Below are 26,160 nucleotides of genomic sequence, written 5' to 3' on the forward strand. Positions count from 1 at the left end.
AATAATAATCGAGTTTTCACTTTTAACTGTTGTATTCGAATCGGATCTTTAATCGGTTTCAATAGGCCGCTGATATCAGTACGCACCATCCCACCAAGTTGCTTGATGTGGGAAGAGCTTTTCCCCATCGCGCACGTGCGCGATCCCCCAGATCTGTGCCGTCCATATCTTCACAAGTTCGGGCGGCTGGGTCTTCGTGATTTTTCCGGCGTGCGAGAGTCTGCTTAGTGAGCCGCCACGCTCGGTTGCAGACGGTTGGCCTTTTCTTCTCTCGAAGTTTTCTTTATCGCGGTAAACGTGCGCCACACATATCTCTCGCTGCTATTTTGTTTATACAAAAATTACTTAAAAGAATAATAATTGAATGGCAACTGGGGACGCAACGGGCTCTCAGTTTGAAACGAAATTAATTTTGGATCCATCGCGTATAGCACATATTGCGCCAGCAGTAATCGCAGTGCATATTCCCGATTGCGAAATAGTTTGTTTATATTGAGCGTTTCTGTATTTGCTGTTCAACCTGTTGTACGCGAAAGTTTGAAAGTGAATGCCTATAGATTGGAAATTAATTGTGAGCGATACAAAGAAGCCCAAAAGAATATGCGCAACGGGATGAAAATATTTCGAAATGAAATCACAAAAGTGAAATCTTTGCTGAGTTGAAAACTCGGCGCCAGTGCAAACGTTAGCAAACATCATTAAATTCTGGCCATAAGTTTCTGTTTTATTGGCCATTATGAAGCAGTTGTTCAATATAATACACTGTGATCATTTGAATGGGCATGTACGCTCTATTTATGATAATTTAAATACAGATGTTTGTGGCATTGACCGTGTGAGGCGTGTTTTTGCGTGTTTCAGCATTTTTCTGCTACTTTTAGGATGGATCTTTGTGTGGAAAAGATATAAAAAGTGAGTTTCATTTAGAGATGCATTGTTGATAAAAGACCATTCTAGTTTTTGTTAAAACAGTTGCTTAATTTAAACAAATTGAATACAAGTGATGGATTATATGATAATATTAAGTTCTGCAGTTTATTAAATTTTATAAAAAGGCATTTTTAAATATATACATAAAATAAAAATGTAAAAATAAAAAATCATTTTTGGGAAGTTAAAACGTGTTGAACCTTTATTACTTTTTAAAGGTTAGTGAACCCCCTAAAATACTTATTTTAAAGTAGCATTCTGTTTGTTGCGATTGCCATTTATCCCACGGTTTTCAGAGAAATACAGCATAGAACGCTTTTTAACTAAAATTAAAGTGTTTTTGCTTTGTTTTATTTGTTTTGTGTTGTTTACAATGAGTTAGCGATGAGCTAGTGTTTTTTTTTAATTGTGCAAAGGCATGAACTGAAATAAGGTCAGATGTAATGTGTGTTTGATTAGCTCCTTTGGCGTTTTTCTATCGCATCTTCATTAGATGCTTGATGTCAGTTGAGTTCACTCCTTACACAATTACGGCCAAAACATAGATTTAAATAATTCCCCCAAATGCACATACATATATAATAGGCAAGCAAATGAGCACATTTGTTTAAATTTAGCACATGCGTTTGTTGATTAGACGAATTCTGGAGAAAAGATGAGGGAGCTAGAGACTTTTAGCTCTATGTTTAAGTGGTCTGAAAAATCTTTAGACAACATTTATTGCCTTAGATAATATCACAACTTTATTAAATAGATAATTTTTATGATTTTTGTACACCATTTCACTTATTTACATATGTACATACGTACATAAAATACTTTTGGCAGTTGCATTTTTAACCGAACAGAAAACATTAAATATAAAAACTTTAATTATTAAATTAAATTATTCTAATCTATATAAAACTGAATCTAGATTTTTGTTGGCCAAAATTTATTTATTGTGTTATTACTTTTGGGTGTGATAAAAGATAGCTACCAACTTTTGATGTCTTTATTTCAGAAGGAAAACGTTAGCTATTAACGGAAACTACTTCAACTTAATTAGATAAAAATATGTGATCTTCCTTATACTTTTTGAAAATCCACTTAAAAACCAATTATTGATATCCGGATTTCAAGTGCATACACCACTGAGAATCATACGCATCCCGGAGCGAAATTAAAAAATAATCAACATAGCATTTCGGATTCGAGAAATAACGCATCGCGTGCCAAAGTATTCTCAATGGGTAAATCTCAATTGCATATGCAACGCACTTTTCGTTGAGGGCGCAATCATATAAATAAATATACAAGCCTGATACACGAAATCAATATCATTAGGAACAGCAGTTAATTATAGAAACATGAACACATTTATGATTGGCTCCGTAGGGCATAGATTTCTATATTTTATTGGGGATGTCATATTTGGATAAAATTAACATACTAATTCCAACCGAATCTGGTTGAAAGTTTTCTGTGAATTTTATTATTTATAATATTAATAATAACTCTTACTTTTAGAACGTTTAAATATAATTCTCAAATATCTAGTAATTAATTATTTGAACGTTTTCTGATTAAAGAAAAATTCTGAGCTCTTAAAATTCCGTATTAAAAAAAGAATTCAGAAAGGTTTAACACTTTAAGGCAAGTGAAATGATCTGACCCCCCGTGCACTAGACATTATTATAACCCAATTTTCCACATTCCATTAATTTCCGACCTTTAAATGCAGATGCCATAAAACATTGCTAATGTTTCACAATGGACGTGCGGCGGTTTCCCTGCTCCTGCTGGCTGTGAATAGCCTGGAATTGGCCAGGACCTTTCTGCCCCATCGCGGTGTTCGCCAGCTAAACCCACTTTTCAAGTTGAGCCCCAGGGATCGAAACTATTTGATTGTAGTTGGGTCGGGAGAAGTATGGAATGCGGTTTTCTCCACATTGCTGACACTTTTGCTAATGCTGTATCATCGCATTGTGGAGCGGAAAAGGTCGACAGGTGAGGGCATTGCCGATCTGCAAGGTCCTTGTCCACCTGTCCCATTCTCATTCTTCCCTCATTTTAGTGTTTTTGTATGCGACTACTGCCGTGGAGGTATTGACTTTTGCTCTGCTCACCAATGAACTGTCTGAGTTGGTGTCCTGCGAGGATTTGCTGGAGCTCCAGACGTGCCTTCTGGGCATGTCTGCCTTGTGCATGATGGCCTTGGCACTGCTGGACGGGGTTACCATATACAAGGAGGTGAGCATTTGCCAACATTTTCCAATTTGTTTGAGGCCTTGAAGCCTTTTTTTAGAATGCTAAACAAATATTGAATAAGTTTTAAACAGTTCAACTTAGAATTTTGAACGGTTAAGGGCTCCTTTGTTTGGATTGACATAAAATATTTTCAAATTAAGTTTATTTTAAATAATATAAATTTAGATTTTAAAGCTAAGTTTTAGGAAAATATCTACATGGGTACATTTTATTAATAAACTTGTATTTAAAAGCATTGAAAAATGCTCTTACTGAATTTATTTCCCAGACAACAAAACACGCTTTTAAAAAATATAATACTTTTGCCTTTCGAAACAAGATAAAAATTGTTATATTTGATGTAATGCAAAGTGATCTATTATTAGGTATTTTAAAATTTTCTGATAAAGAACAGGGTAAAAAAAGTTAAGAACTAAATAAAATATTTATATATTTTCAGATATATAAAAATTGCGCACTAGTTAAACTAATATTTATTGTAGATTTAATAAAGCTTGCAAACTAAGAAATTTGAATAATCATTGTTAAATAATAAATAAATCAAAAGGTGTATTAATTTAACTTAGAAAAATCCACCGCCTGCGATTACAGCAATGACAAAAGCGTATTTATTTAATTCTTTTGCAAATGAATGCAAGTTGGCCCAACAGAGGAAGCCAAACATCGCAATGCGATTTGCATGTTTAAATTTTAATTGAGGTTAAGTGCAGATTTTAAGCTTAATGCCTTCTATACTTGGTGGAAATGCTTTTTTTTTGCAGTAGTTTGTGGCTTGGCCACAGGATAAGTCCCAGGACAACAAGCGAAGAAGGAAATAAAGAGTTGAATATTTAAATTTACAAAATGGTGGGCCAGCGGATATAACTGTGGGCTTTGTGCTTTAACAATTGTCATATTATTATTACCTACTTTAATTGAAAATGCAGTAATATTTATGGTATATTTCCGTCTGTTAAACAGTGCTATCACGATGACTATTTGGACGACTATGAAAAAATAGGCTACAAACACTCGCTGGCCACATTTTATTCCAAGTCCTGTTTTTGGTGGCTAACACCGCTGCTCTGGTTGGGCTACAAGGAACCACTGGAACTGGAGGATTTGGGTGAAATGAAACTGGAGGACAGTGCTAGGTCCCACTACGACCACTTCCTGTATATTTACACTGAGAAGAAGGTGGGTAAACTTAATATGTAATGCAGACTTGCCTTCTAACAAATTTTATCTTTAGAAAAAATCAAATTCGTCCCCATCCTTGTGGTATTGCTATATAAAGAACAGTTGGCGCATGTTTGCCCTGGGCGGCATTTTGAAGTTAGCCGGTGATTTATTCGCCTTGATTGGTCCGCTGGCCATACAAAATATAGTGGAATATGTCGAGCAACTTTATGCCCAGGCTTCGATGCCGGAAGTGCCGCCGGAGGAGTCAGCTCTGCTGTCCTCGTCCAAAGTGGGCACCGAATTCGACGATGTCTTCGGCACCAATATCGGAACAGTGAGGATTTACAGCAGCACCTGGTCGGATCTCTTGGCAAATGGCTGGTGCATCGCCTGGATTGTCCTGCTGGCCGCAATGACACAAGGCGCCTTGTCGCAGGCCTCGACGCACATTCTCAACATGACCGGCATCAGGATTAAAACGTCCCTGCAGGGTCTAATTTATAGAAAAAGTTTGCTCCTAAATGCGGGTGGTGGGTGTGATGAAGGCCATACTACAGACGAAACTCAGTCAACTTCCCTCCCCAAGGATGAAAATCCCACAAACGATGATTCCAAGCCAACATTAGAGCACGTGGACAAGTTAAGCGGTAGGTAAATCAGGGAATTATAGAAAAAATCTATGTATATTCCTCTTGCCTCCTTATTTGGTTTCCTATGTGATTGCTGATTAACTTAACATCACATTACATTGTTATTAAGTAGTTTGTTAAAGCTTTTTCAATGACTTTACAGAATCAAATGCCACGAATGACATTGGCAGTATTACCAACCATATGACGGAGGACACCATGAACATTATGGAATTCTTCTTGATCATCCACTATGCCTGGGCCATTCCATTTAAGGTTCGTACCCAGATTCGCCATTTGGTAGGCTAATCGTTTTTGCAATTTATGAGCAACTTGTGTGCCATTTGGGTTCCGTTTGATGTCCGCTAACACGAACCAAATTTATAGCATTGGCTGCCTGAGAAATCCTTGACTTGAAATGCGAATATAAATGTTTTTAATATGTTACATAATCGTAGGGCTATAAATTTTATTTTACTTAAAATGGTTTTATTGCTGAATCTTTTTTCAGATTTATTTGTAAGTAACTAATATTTCTTAGAAAAACGACTGAAGGAACTTTATATTTACATTTTTTATTGGAGAGATATGGATCCTTAAGTTCTATAATAACAAATTCCATAAATTTAAAATTCTATGATTTCTTGCACACTCAATTTGTAAAGCTGGTTCCATTATTTATTTCAGATATCTGTGGTTATATATTTATTATATGTAAATTTGGGAATAAGTGCAGTTATTGGATCCATTGTATGTATAGTGATAATGACGCCCCTGCAATTCGTAGTAGGAAACGCAATGTCAAAAAATACTGAGGTTATTGCGGTAAGTAATGATTTACAAATAAATTAATAAGACTTATATTTTGTTTGGTTAAGTATTGCTATTAAAATGTTATACAATTTATTGTTACTTCCATAGAAATATACCGACGAGCGATTGAAAAAATTACACGACACACTTGTTGGCATCAAAGTCATAAAACTAAATGCCTGGGATGAGGTATTTCTCAAAAAGATTCAATTGGCCCGGAAAAAGGAGCTCAAGTATCTCAACAAGGATGCAACATTTTTTACACTAATGGGTATGCGATGAAAATAAGTACTCTAATAAGTACAAAATAAAATGTATGTTTTTCCTCCAAATAGCCGTACTTACACATGTTGCCACCGTCTTGATCACCTTTGTGACCCTGGGAGTTTATGTGTGGCTGCATCGGGATCAGGAGTTCGACCTGAATGCCAGTCGTCTGTTTTCTTCCCTGGCGCTTTTCCAGCAGCTCACAGTTCCGCTGCTGATCTTTCCCATCACAGTGCCCATTATCATAGCGGCCAGGGTATCGACTCGTCGCTTGGAACGATTCCTGAAGTCCAGCGAGATCCAGAAGCAATTCGAGGGCATTCGAAATATGGCCAGGATCTTGAGCAAGAGCGATGCCTCGTTGGATATGTATGAAACGCAGGAGAAATCGAATCTAACAATGCGGACGGCTCAAGCGGAAAATAGGCTAAATGAAAAGCGGCTGGCGCAAAACTCTCAAACTCCAGAGCCGCCGACTAACTGCACTCCCCTGTTGCAAAATAGCGAGGAATCTGCTGGCGATATGGCCTTATCCACGATCCAGGAACTGGGGCACAACAAACTGGTGCAACAGCGTCGCGAACTGCTCCGGAATACTCCATATGTGGCCATCCGACCTCCGAAAATGCGGGGCAGCGTGGTGGAGAGACCCGTGGAATTCTCGGTTATCCGTGCCAGGAATACGGATAGCTGGCGACGGGATTCCCTTCTGCTGAAAATGCCCGATGACATTGCCGTCTCAATCAACGACGGACTCTTCACGTGGCAGCCACAAAGTCAGATGCCACTGGTGCAGCTGCACGTTCCCGGAATCATCGTGCCCAAGGGCAAGCTGACCATCGTTGTGGGCAAAAATGGCAGCGGAAAGACATCCCTTCTATCCGCCCTGCTCATGGAGATGCCGCTCCTGGTGGGCAACATGTTTTGGCACAAGTGAGTAGTTAGCATTAAACTCGGAAAAGCTTAATATGAACAAGAGAGAACGCTATAGTCGGGTGCCCCGACTATCAGATACCCGTTACTCAGGTAAAGGGAGTGCGAGGGAGATGGAGATAGAAACTTTGATCACGCATAACTTTTTAACGAATGGTCCGATTTGAAAAATTTCTTCTACATTTCGATAGGTATTGATAAACACAATAAAACTGCATTTTTACTTTTCCGAAATATTAAAATTTTTAAAATCGTATATTAGCGATTGTGGGCGTTAAAGGGGGCGTGGCACCTTTTTGAAACAAACTTGCGCTGCGTAGGAACTCCTGGAATCTGCATGCAAAATGCCAATCTTCTAGCTTTTATAGTTTCCGAGATCTCAGCGTTCATACGGACAGACAGACAGACGGACAGACAGACGGACAGACGGACAGACGGACAGACGGACATGGCTATATCGACTCGGCTAGTGACCCTGATCAAGAATATATATACTTTATAGGGTCGGAAACGCTTCCTTCTAGCTGTTACATACTTTTGCACGAATACAATATACCCTTTTACTCTACGAGTAACGGGTATAAAAACAGGGGAACCATATAAATATTGATTACTCACTGCATCAGTTTAATTATAAATTTAATAAATCGGTAATATTAGGTGGTGCCAGAAATGATTAGGGCTCTGAAAGTAGTTATAAAGATGGGTAAAAATATGCAGCAATGTATTTTAAATTTTGAAGTCCTTTGGATTTAATTTGAAAGACGACCTTAATTTTTTTAGTGCATACCCTTCTGATTCCAGCATTTAAAAATGTAAAAAATGTTATCCCGAAGAATGTACAATATTTGGAGTTGGCTTGAGTTGCGAAAAGAAATCAAAGAGAACAAATTGGTTTATTGGTTCGGTTTCTAGTTTATTATGTTTAATTGTAAATGGGTCATTAACTTTTAAAGTTTAAAAGTTTTAAACTCACAATTAGCCGGACAAGTTAGTTTACAAGATAATATTGTTCTATAGTATAATAAAATTTAATTTTAAATACTTTTTTTAAATAAGGTAAATTTAAAGACTTTTTAACGTAAGCCAGTTAAGACTTTGTATTATGTAAGAAACATTTAAGCTAGATGACAGAACCAGAATCCTATCTCTTGGAAATCGACCAAAGGATATTATTATTAGGGTTAGTATGCGCGGCAGCACCCATTGTCATTCTCTTTGGCATCTTCTTTTGGAAAAGCTTGTTTTCCTATTTTAGTTTCAAAATAGGTTCCCATTTTAAGCGCTCAAAACCCTCGGCAATTTTCCTGTGGCCAAGATTAAGCACGTTTCCTTGTCTGTCAACACAGCAAACCCGGAACACGGTGCTCATGTAAATTTGCTCAGCTATTTATGTGCTTATTTTCAGTTCTGCCAACAGCGGTAGCAGTTGCTTTGGCCCATAGTGGATAACTTTGTTTGCCCATTTATCAAATTTAATTGCATAATTTTCACCTATCTTTGTATGCAGATTACCATAGTCACAGGGTTTAATATAGCTCATTTTAAAAATAGAACTATATGATTTAATATTGATTTTAATTGCAGTTAGTTAGTTATAACATTTGGAGTACTGAATCTCAATATTATCCTTATTACGAAATAAATTCTAGAAAAATGTAAGGAGTTCGTTTGAATAAGATAGTAATATTTATTTCATAGTGGATAACTTTGTTTGCCCATTTATCAAATTAAATTGCATAATTTTCACCTATCTTTGTATGTAGATTAATTGCAATTGGGTACAACATTTGAAGAACTGAACCTAATTTTTTTCTTATTACGGAATATATTCTAGCAAAATTCAAGGAGTTCATTTGAATAAAATAGTAATATTGATTTCTTTTGGCTGATGGCCCGATTAAACCATTTTGCGGAATGGAAATCAATGGAAAACTCGGCCAGCAGGTGGATTAGTTTAAACTTGCATTGTTGCAGCAATCCGAATCCGCCGCAGTAATGCAACATATTTTAACAGTCGTTTCAATGCACGCCACGTGATTCGGTAATTTATCACAAGACGTCTGTGTACGTTGTTAATTTTATTGCACATAAAATAAAAATGGCATCGCCGTCTGCCAGAAGGGGGCGTTTCTGGGGGCGTGGAAGGCATATACAAATGCATTTAACTAGTGGAAATCGCGGAGCGGAAACGAGGACGGTTGTGCACTTGCCTCTTGCAGCACCGAAACCAATTCGATCCTGTGGCATTTGCTTCTATTGCTTCCTACAGGACGACTGCCCCCTCCTCCCCCCCACTCCCCCTTTCATACCATCGCCAACTCCATGCCTTGGCAACCGGCAAATGTGCAATAATTTCAATTACTGTAATAAATGTCTATGTTAGTTTGAGTCCCTTTTTTTCTGCGGTATCTTCAAGGCTTCGTTCTTCTTTCTCTTTTGCCTTGCAAATTTATGTTTCTTCTATACATTCCAGCGGCAACGCATTAAATAAGACTTCTTTTATACCATGCTCTCAATGAAGCGTCTTAAATATTTTTATTGGATTGCAACTGATTTTATGCACATGAGAAATATACTTACTTTGTATCAAATTTATGGAAAAATTTAAAACGCTTTAAAACCCATAGCGAAAAATTATGTTGATTATCTATCTATCACAGCAAATTCGGAGGTTCATGACGAATCTATGAGTCTATACAAGTTTCAACGAAATTTTGTTGAATTAAAATTCAGAAGCTCCCTAATTATTATATGCTTAAGAGATGAGTTAATCAGGGGTAAAACAGAAATTTTTTCTAACCAACTTTATTAAGATTTACCCATTAACAGATTTAAAATCTCATTCGGTGGAAACGATTTCTGTGTCACCCCCTAATATGTATTATATATTGACAATACAAACTAATTGCATTACAAAAGTCAAAAGACAACATATTGTTTTAACTTTTCCCTATTTTCTTTTTTGCCAGAACTTGCACAATTTCCTACGTTTCTCAACAGCCTTGGCTCTTGAATGACACCATCCGGGAGAATATACTTTTCGGAGAGTCCTTTCGACCGAAACGATATGATTTCGTGTTAGAAGCCTGTGCCCTTAAGCCGGATATTGAGTTAATGCCCAGGGGCGATTTTACTATTATAGGAGAACGTGGAATAAACATTTCTGGCGGACAGAGGCAGCGAATAGCTATAGCTCGAGCTATATATTCATCGGCTAATGTGGTCATTATGGTAAGTCAGCTCGAAAATGTTGCGGATTTATAACGCTTATTTATTATTTATGTATTATTATTATTGGAATGGTTTGGGCTAAGTTTGTAAATCCTGAAAAAATCAATAAGGCTACTTAATTGAGTGACATTTGAATTACGTGTAGGTTCCTTTGGCTTTTTCAATCCGTCCCCTATAACCGTTACACATATTTTGAAATTTTCCAAAATGTCGTTCGATCAAAAGGAGATCTTCAGTTTGATGTACAAACTTGCACGGTTGATAGTGCCAGATACGCGAGTTGAATATGATTCGATGGGTCCGATGCACATTCCCCTCGACCGAATGTACGGTCCCCAGACAATGCGATCCCTGATGAAATTTCCAATTGGGGGAGTGGAGGAACGCATGCCTGTATGGAAACTAATAACTTTAGAAATGTAGATCTTTATCGTGCCTAAACTCACAGCGACCCCTTATTAAAGCCATGGGAATTGTGAAGAAAGCCGCTGCGGAGACGAATAAAATCAACGGACTGGATGAGTATTTGTGCGATGCCATTTCCAAGGCCTGCGATGACATCATATCCGGAAAACTCTACGACGAAGAGCATTTTCCGTTGGTCATCTGGCAGGATGGATGCGGGGAGCACACCAACATGAATGTAAACGAGGTGATCAGCAATCGGGCCATCGAGATCCTGGGGGGTCAGATGGGCACCAAGGATCCGGTGGACCCAAATGAGCATGTGAACCTGTCGCAGAGCTCCCATGACACCTTCTCCACAGCGGTTAGAATCGCCGTGGCCATGCAGCTGCAGGAGAAGATGTATCCTAGCCTGAGGACATTCATTGACCTGCTGGGCAAGAAGTCGAGCGATTGGATGGATGTGGTCAAAATCGGCAGAACCAATCTGATGGACGCAGTGCCTCTGTCGCTGGGTCAGGAATTCAGTGGTTATCATCACCAGCTGGTGAACGGAAGGACTCGATTGGACTCGGCCCTCAGCCGGTTGTACCAGCTGCCCATGGGTGGCTCCATTGTGGGAACGAAAGTGAACACCACGAAGGGTTTTTCCGAGCAGTGCATCAAGCGGATCGCCGAGCTAACATTCCTTCCCTTTTCGGAGTCCCCAAACTTTTTCGAGTCCATGTCCGCCTGCGATTCGCTGGTCGAGTTGCATGGAGAGCTCAACACCATAGCGGCGAGTGTGATGAAGATAGCCAACGACATCCGATTCCTGGGATCGGGTCCGCGTTCTGGTTTCGGGGAATTGAGTCTGCCGGAGCACGAACCAGGTGATTTGAGCATGCCCGGCAAAGTGAATCCCACACAGTGCGAGGCGATGACCATGATCTGTGCCCAGGTGATGGGGAATCATGTGGCTGTTTCGGTGGGCGGTTCCAGTGGCCACTTTCAACTCAACACCTTCCTGCCGATGATCGCCTCGAATGTCCTGCGCTCGATAACCCTGCTAGGCGATGGCATGAAGTCCTTTTGCACCAATTGCCTGGAGGGCATCGAACCGAATAAGAGCAAGATTGAGAGCATCATGAAGGACTCACTGATGCTGGTCACCGCCTTGAGTCCCCATATCGGATACGAGCGGTCTGCTGCGATCGCCAAGGCAGCGCACCTGAACAAAACCACATTGATGGAGGAGGCCATTAATGCGGGCATCGCAGTGGAGGACTTTCAGCAGTGGGTGCAGCCCAGCAAGATGTTGGGACCACATAACTAAACAAGATACACAAAATTAGCTAACTCATTTTTGGGACACTATCCAGAATTGTGCATATGGTCATGTCGGTTAATTTATTTTTAAATTCAACATTGGTTTCCAGTAATAAAATAATCTTAAACTTCTTTAGACTTTGGATGATATAGATAGTGAAAAGTACCATGTGTGGGAAGTTTTTTTTTTAAATATAGAAATTTAATAAAATTGCTTTCAAGATATAAATCTATTTTTAATTTTTCTAGGACGATCCCTTAGCTTCGCTTGATAACGAGGTAGGCGAACATATATTTCAGCACTGCATACGACAGATGTTACAAAAGTCAAACAGAACTTTTATTCTTGTGACACAACAATTACAACGCATAAAGGAAGCTGAATACGTAAGTATTTTAGTCGATAATACCTAATCAATCATCTGGAAATACCTGCTTTGAGCACGTTACATGGAATATGTAAAAACAACTATAGTAAACATTCTATAGTCTATAGAATCATTGTCAATTTAATTTTTAGCTTGTTTCTAAAAAATTAAATTGCACATTTATTGAAATTTTAATTATAAGTTTTTCTATATATATCGTTGATTAAATTTGTAGTTGATTGCCATAAAAGATGGTCGTGTTGAAGCGTGTGGAAGTTACGCGGATATTGAACTGATGCATCCGAGTATTACTTCCAAATGGAACTCGATTATTGCAGCGGCGAAGGCCAAAAAAGATAATATTTCACAAAAGTAAGAATTTTACTTGTGAGTCAATGCGACTTCTTAATTATACAATGTTATAAATAATTCAGTCCAGGTGAAAGAACGGCTGGGGAACGCTGGAAATTACTGAAGAATGTGAGCAAGTTGGGATTGCAGCGCTCGATTTCGGTGACAATGGATTCAAATGCCGGATGCAATGCAGATGCGATTGATGGCAGTGGTTGTATATCGGTGGCTAATATGCAACCACATGTGTTGGAGGAGGACGAGGAGGATGACCGAGTGTCGGTGGTAAGTGATTGGATTACCAGAAATCATATAGTTTAATAATTTGTATGCGTTATTCCTTAGTCATATACCATTGGCAATGGATCTTGTGGTGGATTTAATCTACAGCGCAAACGTTCCAGCATTTATGGCTCGCGGCATCTGATGTACGATGTTCCTCTTCCGATTGACGAGTGTCAGGGAGATGATGTGATCATGCGACCTCGTCGCCGGCATACCCTAAGTCGTCGTGGAAGTCGGACGACCAACTCCTGGCATCGATTGAGTGGTCTGAGCACCCTGACGGCCACTTCCGGCTCGAGTTCCACCAGCGGAGACCTCCTGAACCGCAGTGCCCTGGCCACCAGCTGCAGTAGCTATGCGGAGAGCAGTGTGGATGGCAGCGACTTGGCCACGGCACAGCCAGAGCCTCGAGTGCAATCCTGGCAGCCGCCACAGAGCGTGCCCCATCAGCCTCTCTCTCGGAATGCTTCCTCACCACCAGCCATGGAGGTGGCCTGTCCAGACACCAATCAGTCGGAGGCGCCAATGAAGACCAATACTAGCTCGGAAGGTCCTTTGGATGACCACGTTCGAGGCAGTTTTCAGCAGTTCCTGCGACGAATGTCCATGCGGCGTTCCAATAAACCGAAGTGCCACCATCACCCCCTCAGCGCCACCAACTCAATTCTGTGAGTAAGGAATTATCAGACCATTGTTTCTAAAGTATTACATTTTATCCTCAATATACAAATTATAAGATAGGATACAATTTAAAAAATTACTAATGCTTGAAAGGAAATTATATGTCTTAGGAATGCTTTTAACGCTAAAGACATTTTCTTATTGACTGTTTAAAATTAATTTTTAATAACTTGAAAAGTTTAAAAAGTTTGTTAACATCTATATCCAATTACTCAATTATATATAGTATATTGTATTGCCATATAATATTTGATCAGGATCAACAGTCATGTTCATTTAAAAACCTGGATATCTAGAACTTAAAAGCTATACTCATCATATTGGGAATGGAAACTCCTATTCTAAAATACTAAAACTCTTTATTATATTTACACTACATATTTTCTATTACTCGCAGGAGCATCTCTGAGGAGTCTCCTCCCATTGTTCATTTTCCTGCCACACTTTTAGCGACGGATGCTTCGCCAAACAGTAAATCTGTTCAGGGGGAATCACCTTCAGAGGAAAAGGCCAAAAAGAGTAAGTTTATTTATTTATTAATTATTAAGGAGCAAAATGTAAGAAGGCTTAATATGATTTGTTTCGAGGCTAATACAAAAACTAACATCTACAAAGTTGCCAAGAAAATCTGTAGTTTAAATTTTTAAGTGTGTTAACTTTAATGAAAATGAACGTTTCTCATGCCTTTGTGTCCTGCAATCCTTGGTAATGAATATTGATTAGCAGAAATTTATTCAGCTGGGCGTGAAAACTGGAAACAAAATATTGGCATTATAATCGAGAACGGAAACTTCTCCTTTTTCGCTGCTATGCCAATACACTCAGGGTCCTCATTCTTCTACTCGTAGTTTACTCCTGGATGCATGCGTGTAGCTTAAAACTTAAATCAACTTTGATTTTAAAAGTTTTGAGCTCCCAAGCGGTATGTCAAAGAGACTGTGTTCCAGGGCGCGAAAAGTTTGCAAGGCAGAAACTTTGGCTTAACTTGATGCATTGATCTATCAATATTTGGCTGATAAGTCAGCGGGTTCGCAGTGAAAACTTTCGATTTAATCAGTGCTGCAAGTGTCACTCCATCCGATGCCAGGGCATCTTTCGCTAAGCAAATCCGCAGACGGGAAGCTAACTTTTCTTTCAATTAGTTTGTCTGTGGAACTTGTTAAAGTAAACGGCATCAAGGTTTAATTGATGTGGGCTCATGTCGTTTTTCGGAAAATGTTTCCGTCTTTCTACCTTTTCCAATCAAAAGTCCAAGCCTTTGGTAATCAGTTTGCTTTCCAAATCTGAAATTATTTTTTAAATGGGTATTGTAGTGGGTATTGAACTAAAACTGTCTCTTCCTCATGTTGGAATTTGTGTGGAATTTTGCATTTCTATTACCAATCTTAAGCTAACCATAATAATAATACACTAAAACTTTGTACAATGTCCCGATAGCTTTATCCATTTTTAGAATGATTTAAAGTTGTGTTAATGCCTTGCAATATCATTTAAATCGAACCACTTTTAACATTCATGCATATGATTTTAGAAAGGCAATTAGATCTAGGGAACTAACCTTTTTTTTAGCTAATCAATGTTATTAATCTTTGTATGGCCAATATAACTTTTTAATCGCTATTATTTAACTGAAATTCTGAAAACTTGCTCGTATACACGCTTATCTTGTTAACTTTTGACCTTTAACTAACACATAAACCCCTTGAGGTTTATTAAACACATGTGACCCCTTGTTTCCTTTCACCCACGAAAAACAGGTGTAAATATTGACTCGAAGGAAATCACAATAAATTGCGCTGACAATTGCGAATCAGCATCCGAGAAAGAATCGGGGGCAAACGTGACATCCTCGGCCACCCAGGAACGCAGTGAAGGACACGTGCTGGCTGCGGCAGGTGAATCCGGCCAGGAATCGATGCCGGTGGCCAGGATAGCGATTGATACCGAACGCAAATATGGAAAAATATCGGACGACATATACCTAATGTACATACGCGCCGCCGGCCTGCCCATAATCACCGTCTTTTTTATCACAGCACTAATTTGGCAGTGTTTGCGTGTCTACACGGACGTTTGGCTGCAGCAGTGGAGCGATGTGCATGGGCAGGGCATGAAGGACATGAAGGACATGAATCAGTACCAGGACGAAGGACCACCGCAGAATGGCCCGGAGGAGGGCCACGAAGTCACGTACTATTTTCGCATGTATGCCGCAATTTCGTGTGTTTGCATTATAATGGCCCTGGTTTCAACACCGGCCGGACAATACGCCGGCTGTAATGCCCGTCGTAATTTGCACGATAAGCTGCTGCAAACGATTTTGCATAAAACGTTGCATTTTTTCCAAGTGACCCCGCTCGGACGTATTGTGAATCGTTTCAGCAACGATATGGCCGTCATTGATAAGGTGAGATTTGTTATTTCTGTTATACCTGCGTTGTTTTTAGCCATCTGCCCTCGTTGTTCCGTCATCGACATTTTGTTGTGACACGAACATCTGGGGCAGGATATAGATGGTTGCCACTTTGATTAAGATTGCACTGCGATAGGCACGCGTTTGTTACACCATTTTTCCGGACCGTGACCTATGTGCGTTGGAAAATGAAAAATGCCTTAAATAATCCATAACTATATACTTTTATGGTCTCAGAAAATCGCAGCCACTGGCCAACGATTGCTGCAATTCACTTTGCTCTGCCTGTCGGCAATTCTGATAAATGTCACCATCACTCCCTGGATTTTGGTTCTCACTCTGCCGATCTGCGGAGCCTACTATATCATACAAAAGTTCTACAGGTGTTCAGCGAGGTAAGAAGTTTGGTTGTCTCTAGTTTAGTATATGTAAATATCTATTCAATTAAATTTTTCAGGGAACTGCAGCGGATTGAAAATGCTACTAATTCCCCTGTAATATCGCATCTATCAGAAACTATACAAGGAGTGACTACGATTCGAGCTTTTAATCAGCAAACTCGATTTACAGAGATCCTGTTCAAACGTCTGGAGGCAAACACAATTGCCTATGCGTTGTTGAACACCAGCCATCGATGGCTTGGAGTATCATTGGTAAATTTATAACATATCTAAAAAAGTTTTTAATTTACAGGGTTTTTTATTAAATTCTTTTTTTTAATCATTTTAAAACTGTTCATAGGTTTAAAATGATAAAAGTATAAACTTTTTAGCTTTGATATTACATATTAAAATCTAGAAACATTTTCGGTCTTTGATTATGAAAAATATATTCAAAATAATACTTTTAAATTGATTAGAACAGAACAATAAACCTTCCAAATATTTGATTGTTCAGATCATCAAAAGTTTAAATAGTAAAAATCAAATCTATTTTAATAAAAGTTATCACATAGTCTATATCGTAAGGATATTATTATATTATATATTTTATATTATTATTATTCTAAAATATCTTTTTCCGGTCTTTATATACATATTTAAGGAGTAATAATAATAATTCCCTTGACTATATAAAAACCAATTAAACTCCCTGTTTCGAAACGACAGTATTGCATAAACTTTGGTTTAATTTATTTTTTAATTTAATATAGTACCCAATAACCGGCAGCTAAGTGAATTAGTCGACAGTAGACCACTTTCAGTGGAAGACACGACCTTAAGCATCCTGTCCATAGACAAACCCGCCCCCCTTCATCCCCCATCTTAATCACGCCGTACATCCGCTTGCTTTAATGTGTTTCTCCTCCTGCAGGACTATTTGGGTGGATGCATTGTTTTTGTGGCCACTGTGACGGCACTGGCAACGGCGAGCGTCAGTTGCAGGAACCACTACGAGGCATCCGAAACTTATGCTGTCAATAAAAGCCCGTCGCAGCCCACCTCCGAACTGAGACCCTCGCCCTCGCTGGTGGGTCTGGCCATAAACTACACGTTGTTGGTGCCGATTTACCTTAATTGGGTTGTAAAACTTTTGGCTGATATGGAGATGTATGCGGGCTCCGTGGAACGCATCGCCCACTACACCCAGGAACGGGAGGAGGATCCGGACTTGGACTTGGACCCGTCTGATGAAGATGTGAGCGGCGAAGTCGATAGGTCGTCCCAGTCCCAGTCGAATGCCGGTGACAAAGTTTACCCAGGCGCAACGACAGCTGCCGGTGATGTTGATGAAGATGAAGATGGAGCTGGAGCTGGAACAGGGGAAGGACATGAAAATGGGGCTGATGGTGAAGTCGAAGCCGTAGCCGAAGCTGGAGCAAACGCTGATAAATTAAATGCAGGCAATGCAACCGGCGACGGCAATCACTTAAACTTCCACTTCCTCACGGCGACAGCTGGCGACAAGGTGGAGCAGGCGACGACAAAGACGTCGGTGATTAAAGATAAGCAACTGCCACCGCAGGACGAGATGGTCGTCCTGCCAAATGAGCCGGCCAGGAAGCTCGAACGTTGTAAGTGTGGGTCAGTTTGTCGCTCTTTTGGCCACCAACTCGGGGCGTTTACCACGCATCACTGGCCTTTTGCATTCGAAAATATTTTGAACAAACTTTGGTGCTTGCTTTTGGGGCATGCATTTAGGTTATTAGGAGCCCATAAACTAAAGTCCGATTTGAATAAAAGCTAAAGTGATTTAGATTCTATCAGGCGTGCTCTGGTATTGACTTTGCAAATTGTCTTAGTTTTAATTTTCAAAAAGATAAAAGGTGCTCCAGTCTACTTAAATCGCAACTTTCGCATGTTTTGTAAAGTTTTGATGAAAATTTATAATGCAAAATTAAAATGAAGTCCGCAGCACACATATATAAATGTTTATAGTTTTAAAATTCATTTCGATTACCTAGAGATCTCAAAGTTTTTTGAAATCAACAGCAAATTTAAAATTTTATTTTTTAATATTTAGGGTTCTAGCGGTTTTATTTTAATCCATTTTAAAGGAATCCATATATTTTATTCCATTTCTACTTCCAGATCAGAGCGTACCCATTTCCTGGCCGCAAAGAGGAGACATAAATTTCGATAATGTCAGTCTGCGATACGAAGGACAAAATCAAAATGTCATCAGCAACCTATCATTGAAAATTCCTGCTGGCCAAAGGGTGAGTAATAAAAGTACATATTTAAATTTGATTGAATTTTTTATTGGAATACAAGTAGTTAAACTCAAAAGTACATATGTTGTTTCCGCAAACTAAGCAAAATTGCTGGCGTTTTACATATTTAAGCAATATTGATTGAAGTTTAAAATTAAATCATCAATGCAATACAAAAAGAATGACTAAAGACTGCTTTTGTAGTCAATTTATATTCACCATAAATTTAAAAAATGATGAGATAATAAATCAAAAAACTAGGACAAAGCCGTATTGAATCGCAAATTGTGTAATAAAATAAAACTTGCAAGGGCGTTTAATAACTATTAATTGTTGAGCTGACGAGTAAACAGAAAATTTGATTGATGATAAAAAAGGGCTCTTTTCACATGCAAGGGCTAATTTTATAAAAATGAGCCACCTGGTCCCTAAAGCGATGTAGGTAGTTAAAAAAACCGAAACTAAAACAAGTTGATTTTGTTTAATTTTGAAAATCCGACAGCTTGTATAACATTGAAAACTCGTTAAAATGTAACTATTCAATCCTTTGGTAATCGGTTTATAGATTGGCATCTGTGGTCGCACCGGCAGTGGCAAATCATCCTTGGGCCTGTCCCTTTTCGGTGTCCTGCAAACGACCAAAGGCCACATCTACATTGACGATGTGGACATCAAACGAATCCGACCAGACGAGCTGCGAACCAGATTGTCGATTATTCCCCAGGATGTGCATTTGTTCAATGCAACCATACGTGAAAATCTTGATCCACACGGTTACTTCTCGGACCTGCAATTGTGGAACTGTCTCGAGATGGCGCAGCTGAAGGAGTTTGTCAACGGGCATCTTCCTGGAGGTTTGGGTGAGTGCGATTTTGGCTTTCTTGTTCACCGTTTAGAATAAACAACCACACAAGCAGCATTTGCCTTATGAAAAAGTCATGTAAGCCGTCTAATATATTTTGCTTTTTCGTCTGTAGGTCAACTTGGACAGCAAATGTCGAATGCTGTGGAAGTTAATGCATATTAGGGGCTTACCTTTGAATTGAATGCTAGTCTTTTAAATTGAAATTCTTTTCTATACTTAAAATAAAGTCAAGTGAACGGATACAAAGACCTCCCAATGACTTTTCGTTTTTAGACCAAAGAAAAGTCATTAGGAGGAGTTATCAAAGTGTTTTAGGAAAGTCAGATTACATTCTTATAATGTAATTTGAGCTTGCGCTTTTGAGACCCTCCGAATGGCTTTGCCGAATAGTTAAACGGCAATAGTCAAAAAATTAAGCCCAATTACTTTTGAATAGCTCCCCACATTTAAAAATTAAATTTTCAATAATTATATTTAAATCTTTTTAATGTAATTTGAACTTTTATTTAGGGTTTTCATATACATGTGAGATATTATTTAGTACAGTTTATTAATATTATTTCGCGGTGCACAGTTACTGAATATAATAATTGGCTTTTATTAAATTGCTGGATAAATGCTGCTGCTTTCTGCTGATTCTTTCACACACGTTCTGCTGCTTCGATTCTCTTCTGCTACTGTCCTGTTCGGCTGCTACTTCTTCTGCTACTCCTGTGCTGTACGACTTCTGCTGCTGTTACTCTGCTGTACGACTTCTGCTGCTGTTACTCTGCTGTACGACTTCTGCTGCTGTTACTCTGCTGTACGACTTCTGCTGCTGTTAACCAGTGTGCCTTTAGTAGATCTGCTTGCCTACTCTCTGTTACATTCGGTCATCCTGATTAGTCATCAGTCCCTGATGACCATGCCTCCTCGTTGTGTACAGAAAAACTCCATAATTTCATGTTATCATTGCTCGTGCTCGTATTTTTGGGTCCCTCGACGTCTGCTGCTTTTCGTACATTATAACGTCCGCCTCGTTTCACTTTTGTTATTTCGTATGGACCTATGAATTCGCTAGCCATCTTTCTCCCAGCTACGAATTGCGTTCTACGGATGGCGACGAGATCTCCAACTTTGTATCCGTACTCGCATTTTCGCTTTTTATCAAATTGCTCCTTATATTTTGTCTGGGCCTCCCGAATATTATCTTTTGCTTCTTGTCGCATTTTCTTTCTTTCGTCATCAAAGTTATCAACCATCTCCTTTTCTAGTAGTTGAAGTATATCGCTATCTGGTCTACAACGCATTTTTATCCCGATCAGCAGCTCAAATGGAGAACGCTTTGTAGATTCATGAACTGTGCCATTGATAGCCATCTGAACTCGAGGTACAAACTTGTACCATCTTCCAGGTTCCTCCGACGACAACTTTGAAATAATGCTCAGGATGGATCGGTTTACACGTTCTATTTGTCCATTGCCTCTTGGAACTCCTGTGGTGCTCCAAACGTGTTCGATGTTTTCTTCCTTCACAAATTCCTCAAAGCTAGACGACGTAAATGCTGCTCCGCGATCGCTTACTATACGAGCTGGATTACCAAAGATGTCCGACCATTCCCGTAACTTCTTGAGGACTTCGTCTGCACCTGTTGTTTTGGTGGGATACATCCATACGAACTTGCTAAAGCTGTCAACCATCGCGTAGATGTACTTGTAGTGCTTTGAAGTAGCATCCATTGGTCCCAGATGGTCTACGTGTATAGTATGAAGCGGCTCTGATCCTTTGTCGATTTGATGCAAAAATCCATCTTTTTGCCTAACTTTTTGTTGTAGATTATACATTTCATACAGTTTCCTAGGATCTGCTGTACCTTCCCTTCTAGATGTGGGATCCAATAACTCTGCTGTATGGCATGCATTGTCTTTTGTACGGCAAAGTGGCCTGCATTGTGTGCCTCTGTTATTATCTCTCTCTCCAGCGATTTCGGTATTGCTAACCGATCCGTTCCCTGCACAACCTTGTACACCAGACCAGCCTTTAATTTAAAGTTGTCATATGGTTTACTTTTCAGGATTTCGGAGACTGCTTTAATCATCGTATCCTCCTGCTGGGCTTTCTTGATTCTTGCTGTGACTTCCGACGATACCATCATGACATCAATTGGGTATCGACTCAGGCAATCCACGTACTTCAGCCGCTCTCCTGGTCTGTGTTCCACCTCGAAACTGTAGTCCTGCAGGTACAGTACCCATTGGGCTACCTCTCGCGGAACGTCCTTCTTGCTTAACGTTTGCTTAAAAGCGGCGCAATCAGTTACAAGCTTGAAGTTGGTGCCGAGTATGTACTGACGGAATTTTTTGCATGCGAGAAAAACAGCTTTGGCTTCTTGTATATAGCTATGCTGGCGTGCTTCAGACTCCGAGGTTTTCTTGCTCCAGAATAAGACCGGATGCAATTGTCCTTCATGCCACTGTAACAACGTAGCTGCGAACCCATCCTTCGACGCGTCGGTGTGTATCTCAGTTTTTGCATTCCTGCGGTAGAGTCTTAGCACCGGCTCGCTCACCAATGCTTCCTTTAATATGGCGACCGCCTGTTGTTCTTCCAGACCCATTTTAAATTTAACGTCTTTTCGCAGCAAATTCGTTAGTGGTTTTGCGATCAGTGAATAGTTTTTTATAAACTTGCGGAAAAACCCAGTTAATCCCAAAAACGACTGCACCGCCCTGATGTTTTGCGGTATTGGAAACTTTCTAATGGCTTTGGTTTTCTCCGGTCCTGGCTTAATTTCTCCTCCTCCAACTTGATGTCCCAAAAATGTTATTGAGGACTGCAGGAATCGACATTTTTTCCACTTCATCTTCAGCCCGTATTCAGCTGCTACATCTAAGACCTTCTTTAGCTTTTCCAGGCATTCTTCGGCAGTTTCGGCGTGTATAATAATGTCGTCCATGTAAAGATCCAGAATGTTTTCATTTATGAGGTTTTGCAACACATGACCAATGAAGCGGATGAAGACTGCTGGCGAATTGCAAAAACCGAAAGGAGCTCGATTGAATTCAAAAAGGCCCTCCTTCGTTATGAACGCTGTATACTTCTTGCTGCTTTCTTCGACTGGAACGTGAAAGAAACCATTTTCCAAGTCCATTATGGTGAAAATTTTTGCATTTTCCAGTTTTTCAAGCACATCTTCAACGATTGGAACGGGGAAGCAATCTTTTAGCACCATCTTGTTCAACTGGCGATAGTCCACGCAGACCCTGTTGCTCCCATCTTTTTTCTTGACGATTACTGTGCGGCTGGCGAAATTTGAGGATGAGCGCCGTATTATTCCAGCGTTCAGCCATATATCAATCTGCAGCTTGACTACATCAGCTTCGCTAATAGCCACACGGCTTGGAGCATGTCGAAACGGTGTTATGTTCTCATCTGGTAAAATTTTCAGCGTGATCGGGCACACAGCAGTCTGCTTCTTTTCGGAAAATTCTTCAATCATAGATTGGACGGTATCTCTGTACTGTGAGGGGACATCAATATCAGTATTTTCTTTAACCACATTGTAGATACTTAACTGATTCGTGTTCACAGTTTCCTCCTCATTCAGAGGAGAAAACTGATATCCTTCCGGCGTCGACCTCATTGTGAATTTGGATATAAAGTCATATCCCAGCAGCAAATCGCATCCGATGGCATGATTGGCCACCACAAGAAGCTTGTGTGCCAGACACATACCGTCGATCTCCACTTCTGCCATAAATTGACCAGCGGAGCGTGTGATATTGTTTCCAAGTCCTCTTAAAGTTGTAGAGCTTGGCTGCAAGAGCGCGCTACCCATTTTCTCAAACACGGACATTTTTAATAGGGTAACATCTGCACCTGTGTCTATGAGCCCCTTGACTTGCACATTGTTGATTTTCAGAGACTTAAGGCGTTTTTCCTCGTATGCTACGTTTACGGCAGCCGTACCAGGGCAATCTTTCGACATGTGACCACTCTGATTGCAGCGGAAACACTTTAATGTAGCTCGGCAATCCTTGCGTAGATGTTCTTGGGATCCACAATTGTAGCAGTGCAGTTTCCTCACATAGCTGTTGTGCTCGGGCTTCATTGCGAGCTGCTGTGATTCTTTCTTCTTCACCATCACATTATCATCGATCTGACGCGTTCGTTCGTAGATTTCGTATTTCTCTTTTAGCTGCTTGTAAGAACTGCATCCATACAAGGTGTACTTGTAATCCGTTTTAAGCCTCAATCCGTCGACAATGTACCGAATTACCGACTCCGTGTCTAATGTCCCACGAGCAGCAATGCGTTTCATCTGTAGCATGTATTCGTGAAAGCTTTCGTTTTTTGCTTTCACTCGCACAGACAGCTGATTGTGAATTTGGGCACTGCATACACGATCGCACTCGAATTCCGTTACAAGTTGTTGACGCAGCTGACTGTACTCGTACACTTCTGTAGACTCGAGAAAAAGAGCGGCTGTACATGTCATTTTGGCACGAGCTTGTACGTATTTCTGCTTGTCGTTAAGCCCATATGCGTCGGCGTTTAATTCGAAGTTATTAAACCACTGTTGTACAGACATATTTTCTCCACTGAACTCAGGAATTATTTTGGCAAAATTTTCCACTACCAGCTTCGCATCATTTTTTTTGTCAATTTCATCGGCGGTAATTTTCAACGTGAGAAGTTGAACCAAATCTTGGAGAGTCTGCGTGTTTTGTTCTAAGACGTTTGTGTCGTTTCGGCGATTGTTTCCACATGTCCCTGATCCACTTGGGCCCTCGTATATTTCCACTTTCTCATCTTGTGGTTCCTTTTCATTTGTCATAATAATTCTGTTGCGCAATACCCTTACCGGTAGTCTGCTTGAAGATACCGTTTTCTTTTTCTGATCCTCTTTCCTTCTGGTTGTTGTCTCGTTTCCTCTGCTGGCGGCTTTTGAGGAATGTGGCACCAAACTGTTTTGTTGTCTCGCTTTATCTAATTGTTTCTGAGACATGCGGATTGCGCATTTTATCACTTTTCACTGGCAATTCGCGACTGGTTGAGCCCCCAAATGTGAGATATTATTTAGTACAGTTTATTAATATTATTTCGCGGTGCACAGTTACTGAATATAATAATTGGCTTTTATTAAATTGCTGGATAAATGCTGCTGCTTTCTGCTGATTCTTTCACACACGTTCTGCTGCTTCGATTCTCTTCTGCTACTGTCCTGTTCGGCTGCTACTTCTTCTGCTACTCCTGTGCTGTACGACTTCTGCTGCTGTTACTCTGCTGTACGACTTCTGCTGCTGTTACTCTGCTGTACGACTTCTGCTGCTGTTACTCTGCTGTACGACTTCTGCTGCTGTTAACCAGTGTGCCTTTAGTAGATCTGCTTGCCTACTCTCTGTTACATACATAACCAATTTAGCCTATAAATTGGTTTATAATAATCCTATTACATTTCTTAATATAATCCTAATGAAATTTAACAACAAATCCTATAATTGTTTTTGTATATAAATAAAAAGCATATATTTTTGTTTTTGTCTATTTATTTAATTGGTATTTTAGATAAAAAATTAAAAGTAAATTATCTCTAAATTGCGCTCTGTACATTTAACTTATTCAATCATTATCGTCTGTATCCAACCGCTCTACAATTAGTAATTTATACTCTATTATCCTTGTTTCGTCCTTCAGAAACGGTGATATGGGACGGAGGGGTCAACCTGAGTGCTGGCCACCGGCAGCTGTTGTGCCTGGCACGTGCCATACTGCGCGGCTCCGTCTGCTTGGTCCTGGACGAGGCAACAAGTGTCCTGGACAGCAGCACGGAGAGTGCACTCCTCAAGGCGGCGGATCTGGCCTTCCAGGGACGCACCATCATTACCATTGCCGTGAGTCCGCAGTTAATCCCGGCCACTCGAGTGCAGCTGTGATATGGCAATTATATTTCTCCACAGCACCGCCTGACAACTATTCTGGATTATGACCGCTTAATCGTGCTGGACCAAGGGCGAATCATAGAAGATGGCAATCCCAGGGATCTCCAACAGCTGCCGGGCTCCGTTTTCCGTGGCTTACTGGAAAAAGGGGCGAGCAAATGGTAGAATTTCCTTCGTACATTGTTGACGATAACTGTGTCATATAGTGATTCTTAAATGTATGTGTTCCGAAAAGCTTTTACTTTTATGTCCTAACATATTCATTCAGTTTCTCGAAAACGACTATAAACATTTCAGCTTACTATTGTAATATATTTATTAGTCTTAAATGTATTTGACAAAGCTTTTATATTCATATCATGTATCCCCAAGTATTTTTTACTAGTCATGTTTAGTAAAACTCTGAGATGAACTCTAGAAATGCATTTTTGTTTCGTAAATGGGTTTCGTAACGTTTGCCACAATGAAAAGCTACATAAAACTTGGCCTGTTTTCTGCATTGTTAAAATAAATCAGAGTTACAGGAGTCCGAAAAAAGCAAAGTTATTACGACATTATGCACAATTTTGTGGATGCAACTATGCAACAGTAAACTCCGCCCAAGGAGGTCAAGCCAATTAGGCTTTGAATTGCTTCGATTTCAGACAGGCGATGCCTACCTCCGCACTCGAAATTGGAATGAATATGCAACGA

At 39.9% G+C, this 26,160-nt stretch overlaps 2 protein-coding genes across 4 annotated transcripts; both read left to right on the top strand.

The window, feature by feature from the left end:
• Nucleotides 1-38: 38 nt before the first annotated feature.
• Nucleotides 39-25,833, top strand: LOC108052393 (ATP-binding cassette sub-family C member Sur). Of its 3 annotated transcripts, none has more exons than XM_044459431.1 (23): nt 39-912; nt 2,654-2,919; nt 2,987-3,162; nt 4,141-4,356; nt 4,412-4,988; nt 5,134-5,246; nt 5,658-5,795; nt 5,892-6,054; nt 6,119-6,983; nt 9,956-10,217; nt 12,180-12,317; nt 12,534-12,670; nt 12,733-12,934; nt 12,995-13,602; nt 14,013-14,134; nt 15,373-16,022; nt 16,266-16,423; nt 16,486-16,681; nt 17,343-18,042; nt 18,560-18,687; nt 19,247-19,541; nt 25,223-25,419; nt 25,486-25,833. In XM_044459431.1, the coding sequence occupies exons 1-23, from the start codon at nt 737-739 to the stop codon at nt 25,630-25,632; spliced, it is 6,630 nt and encodes a 2,209-aa protein (XP_044315366.1). In that variant the 5' UTR covers nt 39-736; the 3' UTR covers nt 25,633-25,833. The 3 variants fall into 3 exon arrangements, with proteins under 3 accessions (XP_044315366.1, XP_044315367.1, XP_044315368.1); XM_044459432.1 differs by having other exon boundaries at nt 17,343-18,039; XM_044459433.1 differs by lacking the exons at nt 17,343-18,042; nt 18,560-18,687; nt 19,247-19,541; nt 25,223-25,419; nt 25,486-25,833 and adding an exon at nt 17,182-17,240.
• Nucleotides 10,369-12,037, top strand: LOC108052394 (probable fumarate hydratase, mitochondrial). Its single transcript, XM_017134783.2, has 2 exons — nt 10,369-10,610; nt 10,666-12,037. The coding sequence occupies exons 1-2, from the start codon at nt 10,425-10,427 to the stop codon at nt 11,935-11,937; spliced, it is 1,458 nt and encodes a 485-aa protein (XP_016990272.2). The 5' UTR covers nt 10,369-10,424; the 3' UTR covers nt 11,938-12,037.
• Nucleotides 25,834-26,160: the final 327 nt, after the last annotated feature.

This window comes from Drosophila rhopaloa, unplaced genomic scaffold (assembly GCF_018152115.1).
Source record: "Drosophila rhopaloa isolate 14029-0021.01 unplaced genomic scaffold, ASM1815211v1 contig_2, whole genome shotgun sequence".
NCBI lineage: Eukaryota > Metazoa > Arthropoda > Insecta > Diptera > Drosophilidae > Drosophila > Drosophila rhopaloa.

Excerpts from the sequence above, each read along its gene's own strand:
- LOC108052393 (XM_044459431.1), top strand. The coding sequence starts at position 737 with ATGAAGCAGTTGTTCAATATAATACACTGTGATCATTTGAATGGGCAT. Across the intron at positions 12,318-12,533 it reads GCATAAAGGAAGCTGAATAC|TTGATTGCCATAAAAGATGG; the intron begins GTAAGTATTTTA and ends TTAAATTTGTAG. Across the intron at positions 12,671-12,732 it reads AAAGATAATATTTCACAAAA|TCCAGGTGAAAGAACGGCTG; the intron begins GTAAGAATTTTA and ends TAAATAATTCAG.
- LOC108052394 (XM_017134783.2), top strand. The coding sequence starts at position 10,425 with ATGTCGTTCGATCAAAAGGAGATCTTCAGTTTGATGTACAAACTTGCA. Across the intron at positions 10,611-10,665 it reads GAGTGGAGGAACGCATGCCT|CGACCCCTTATTAAAGCCAT; the intron begins GTATGGAAACTA and ends CTAAACTCACAG.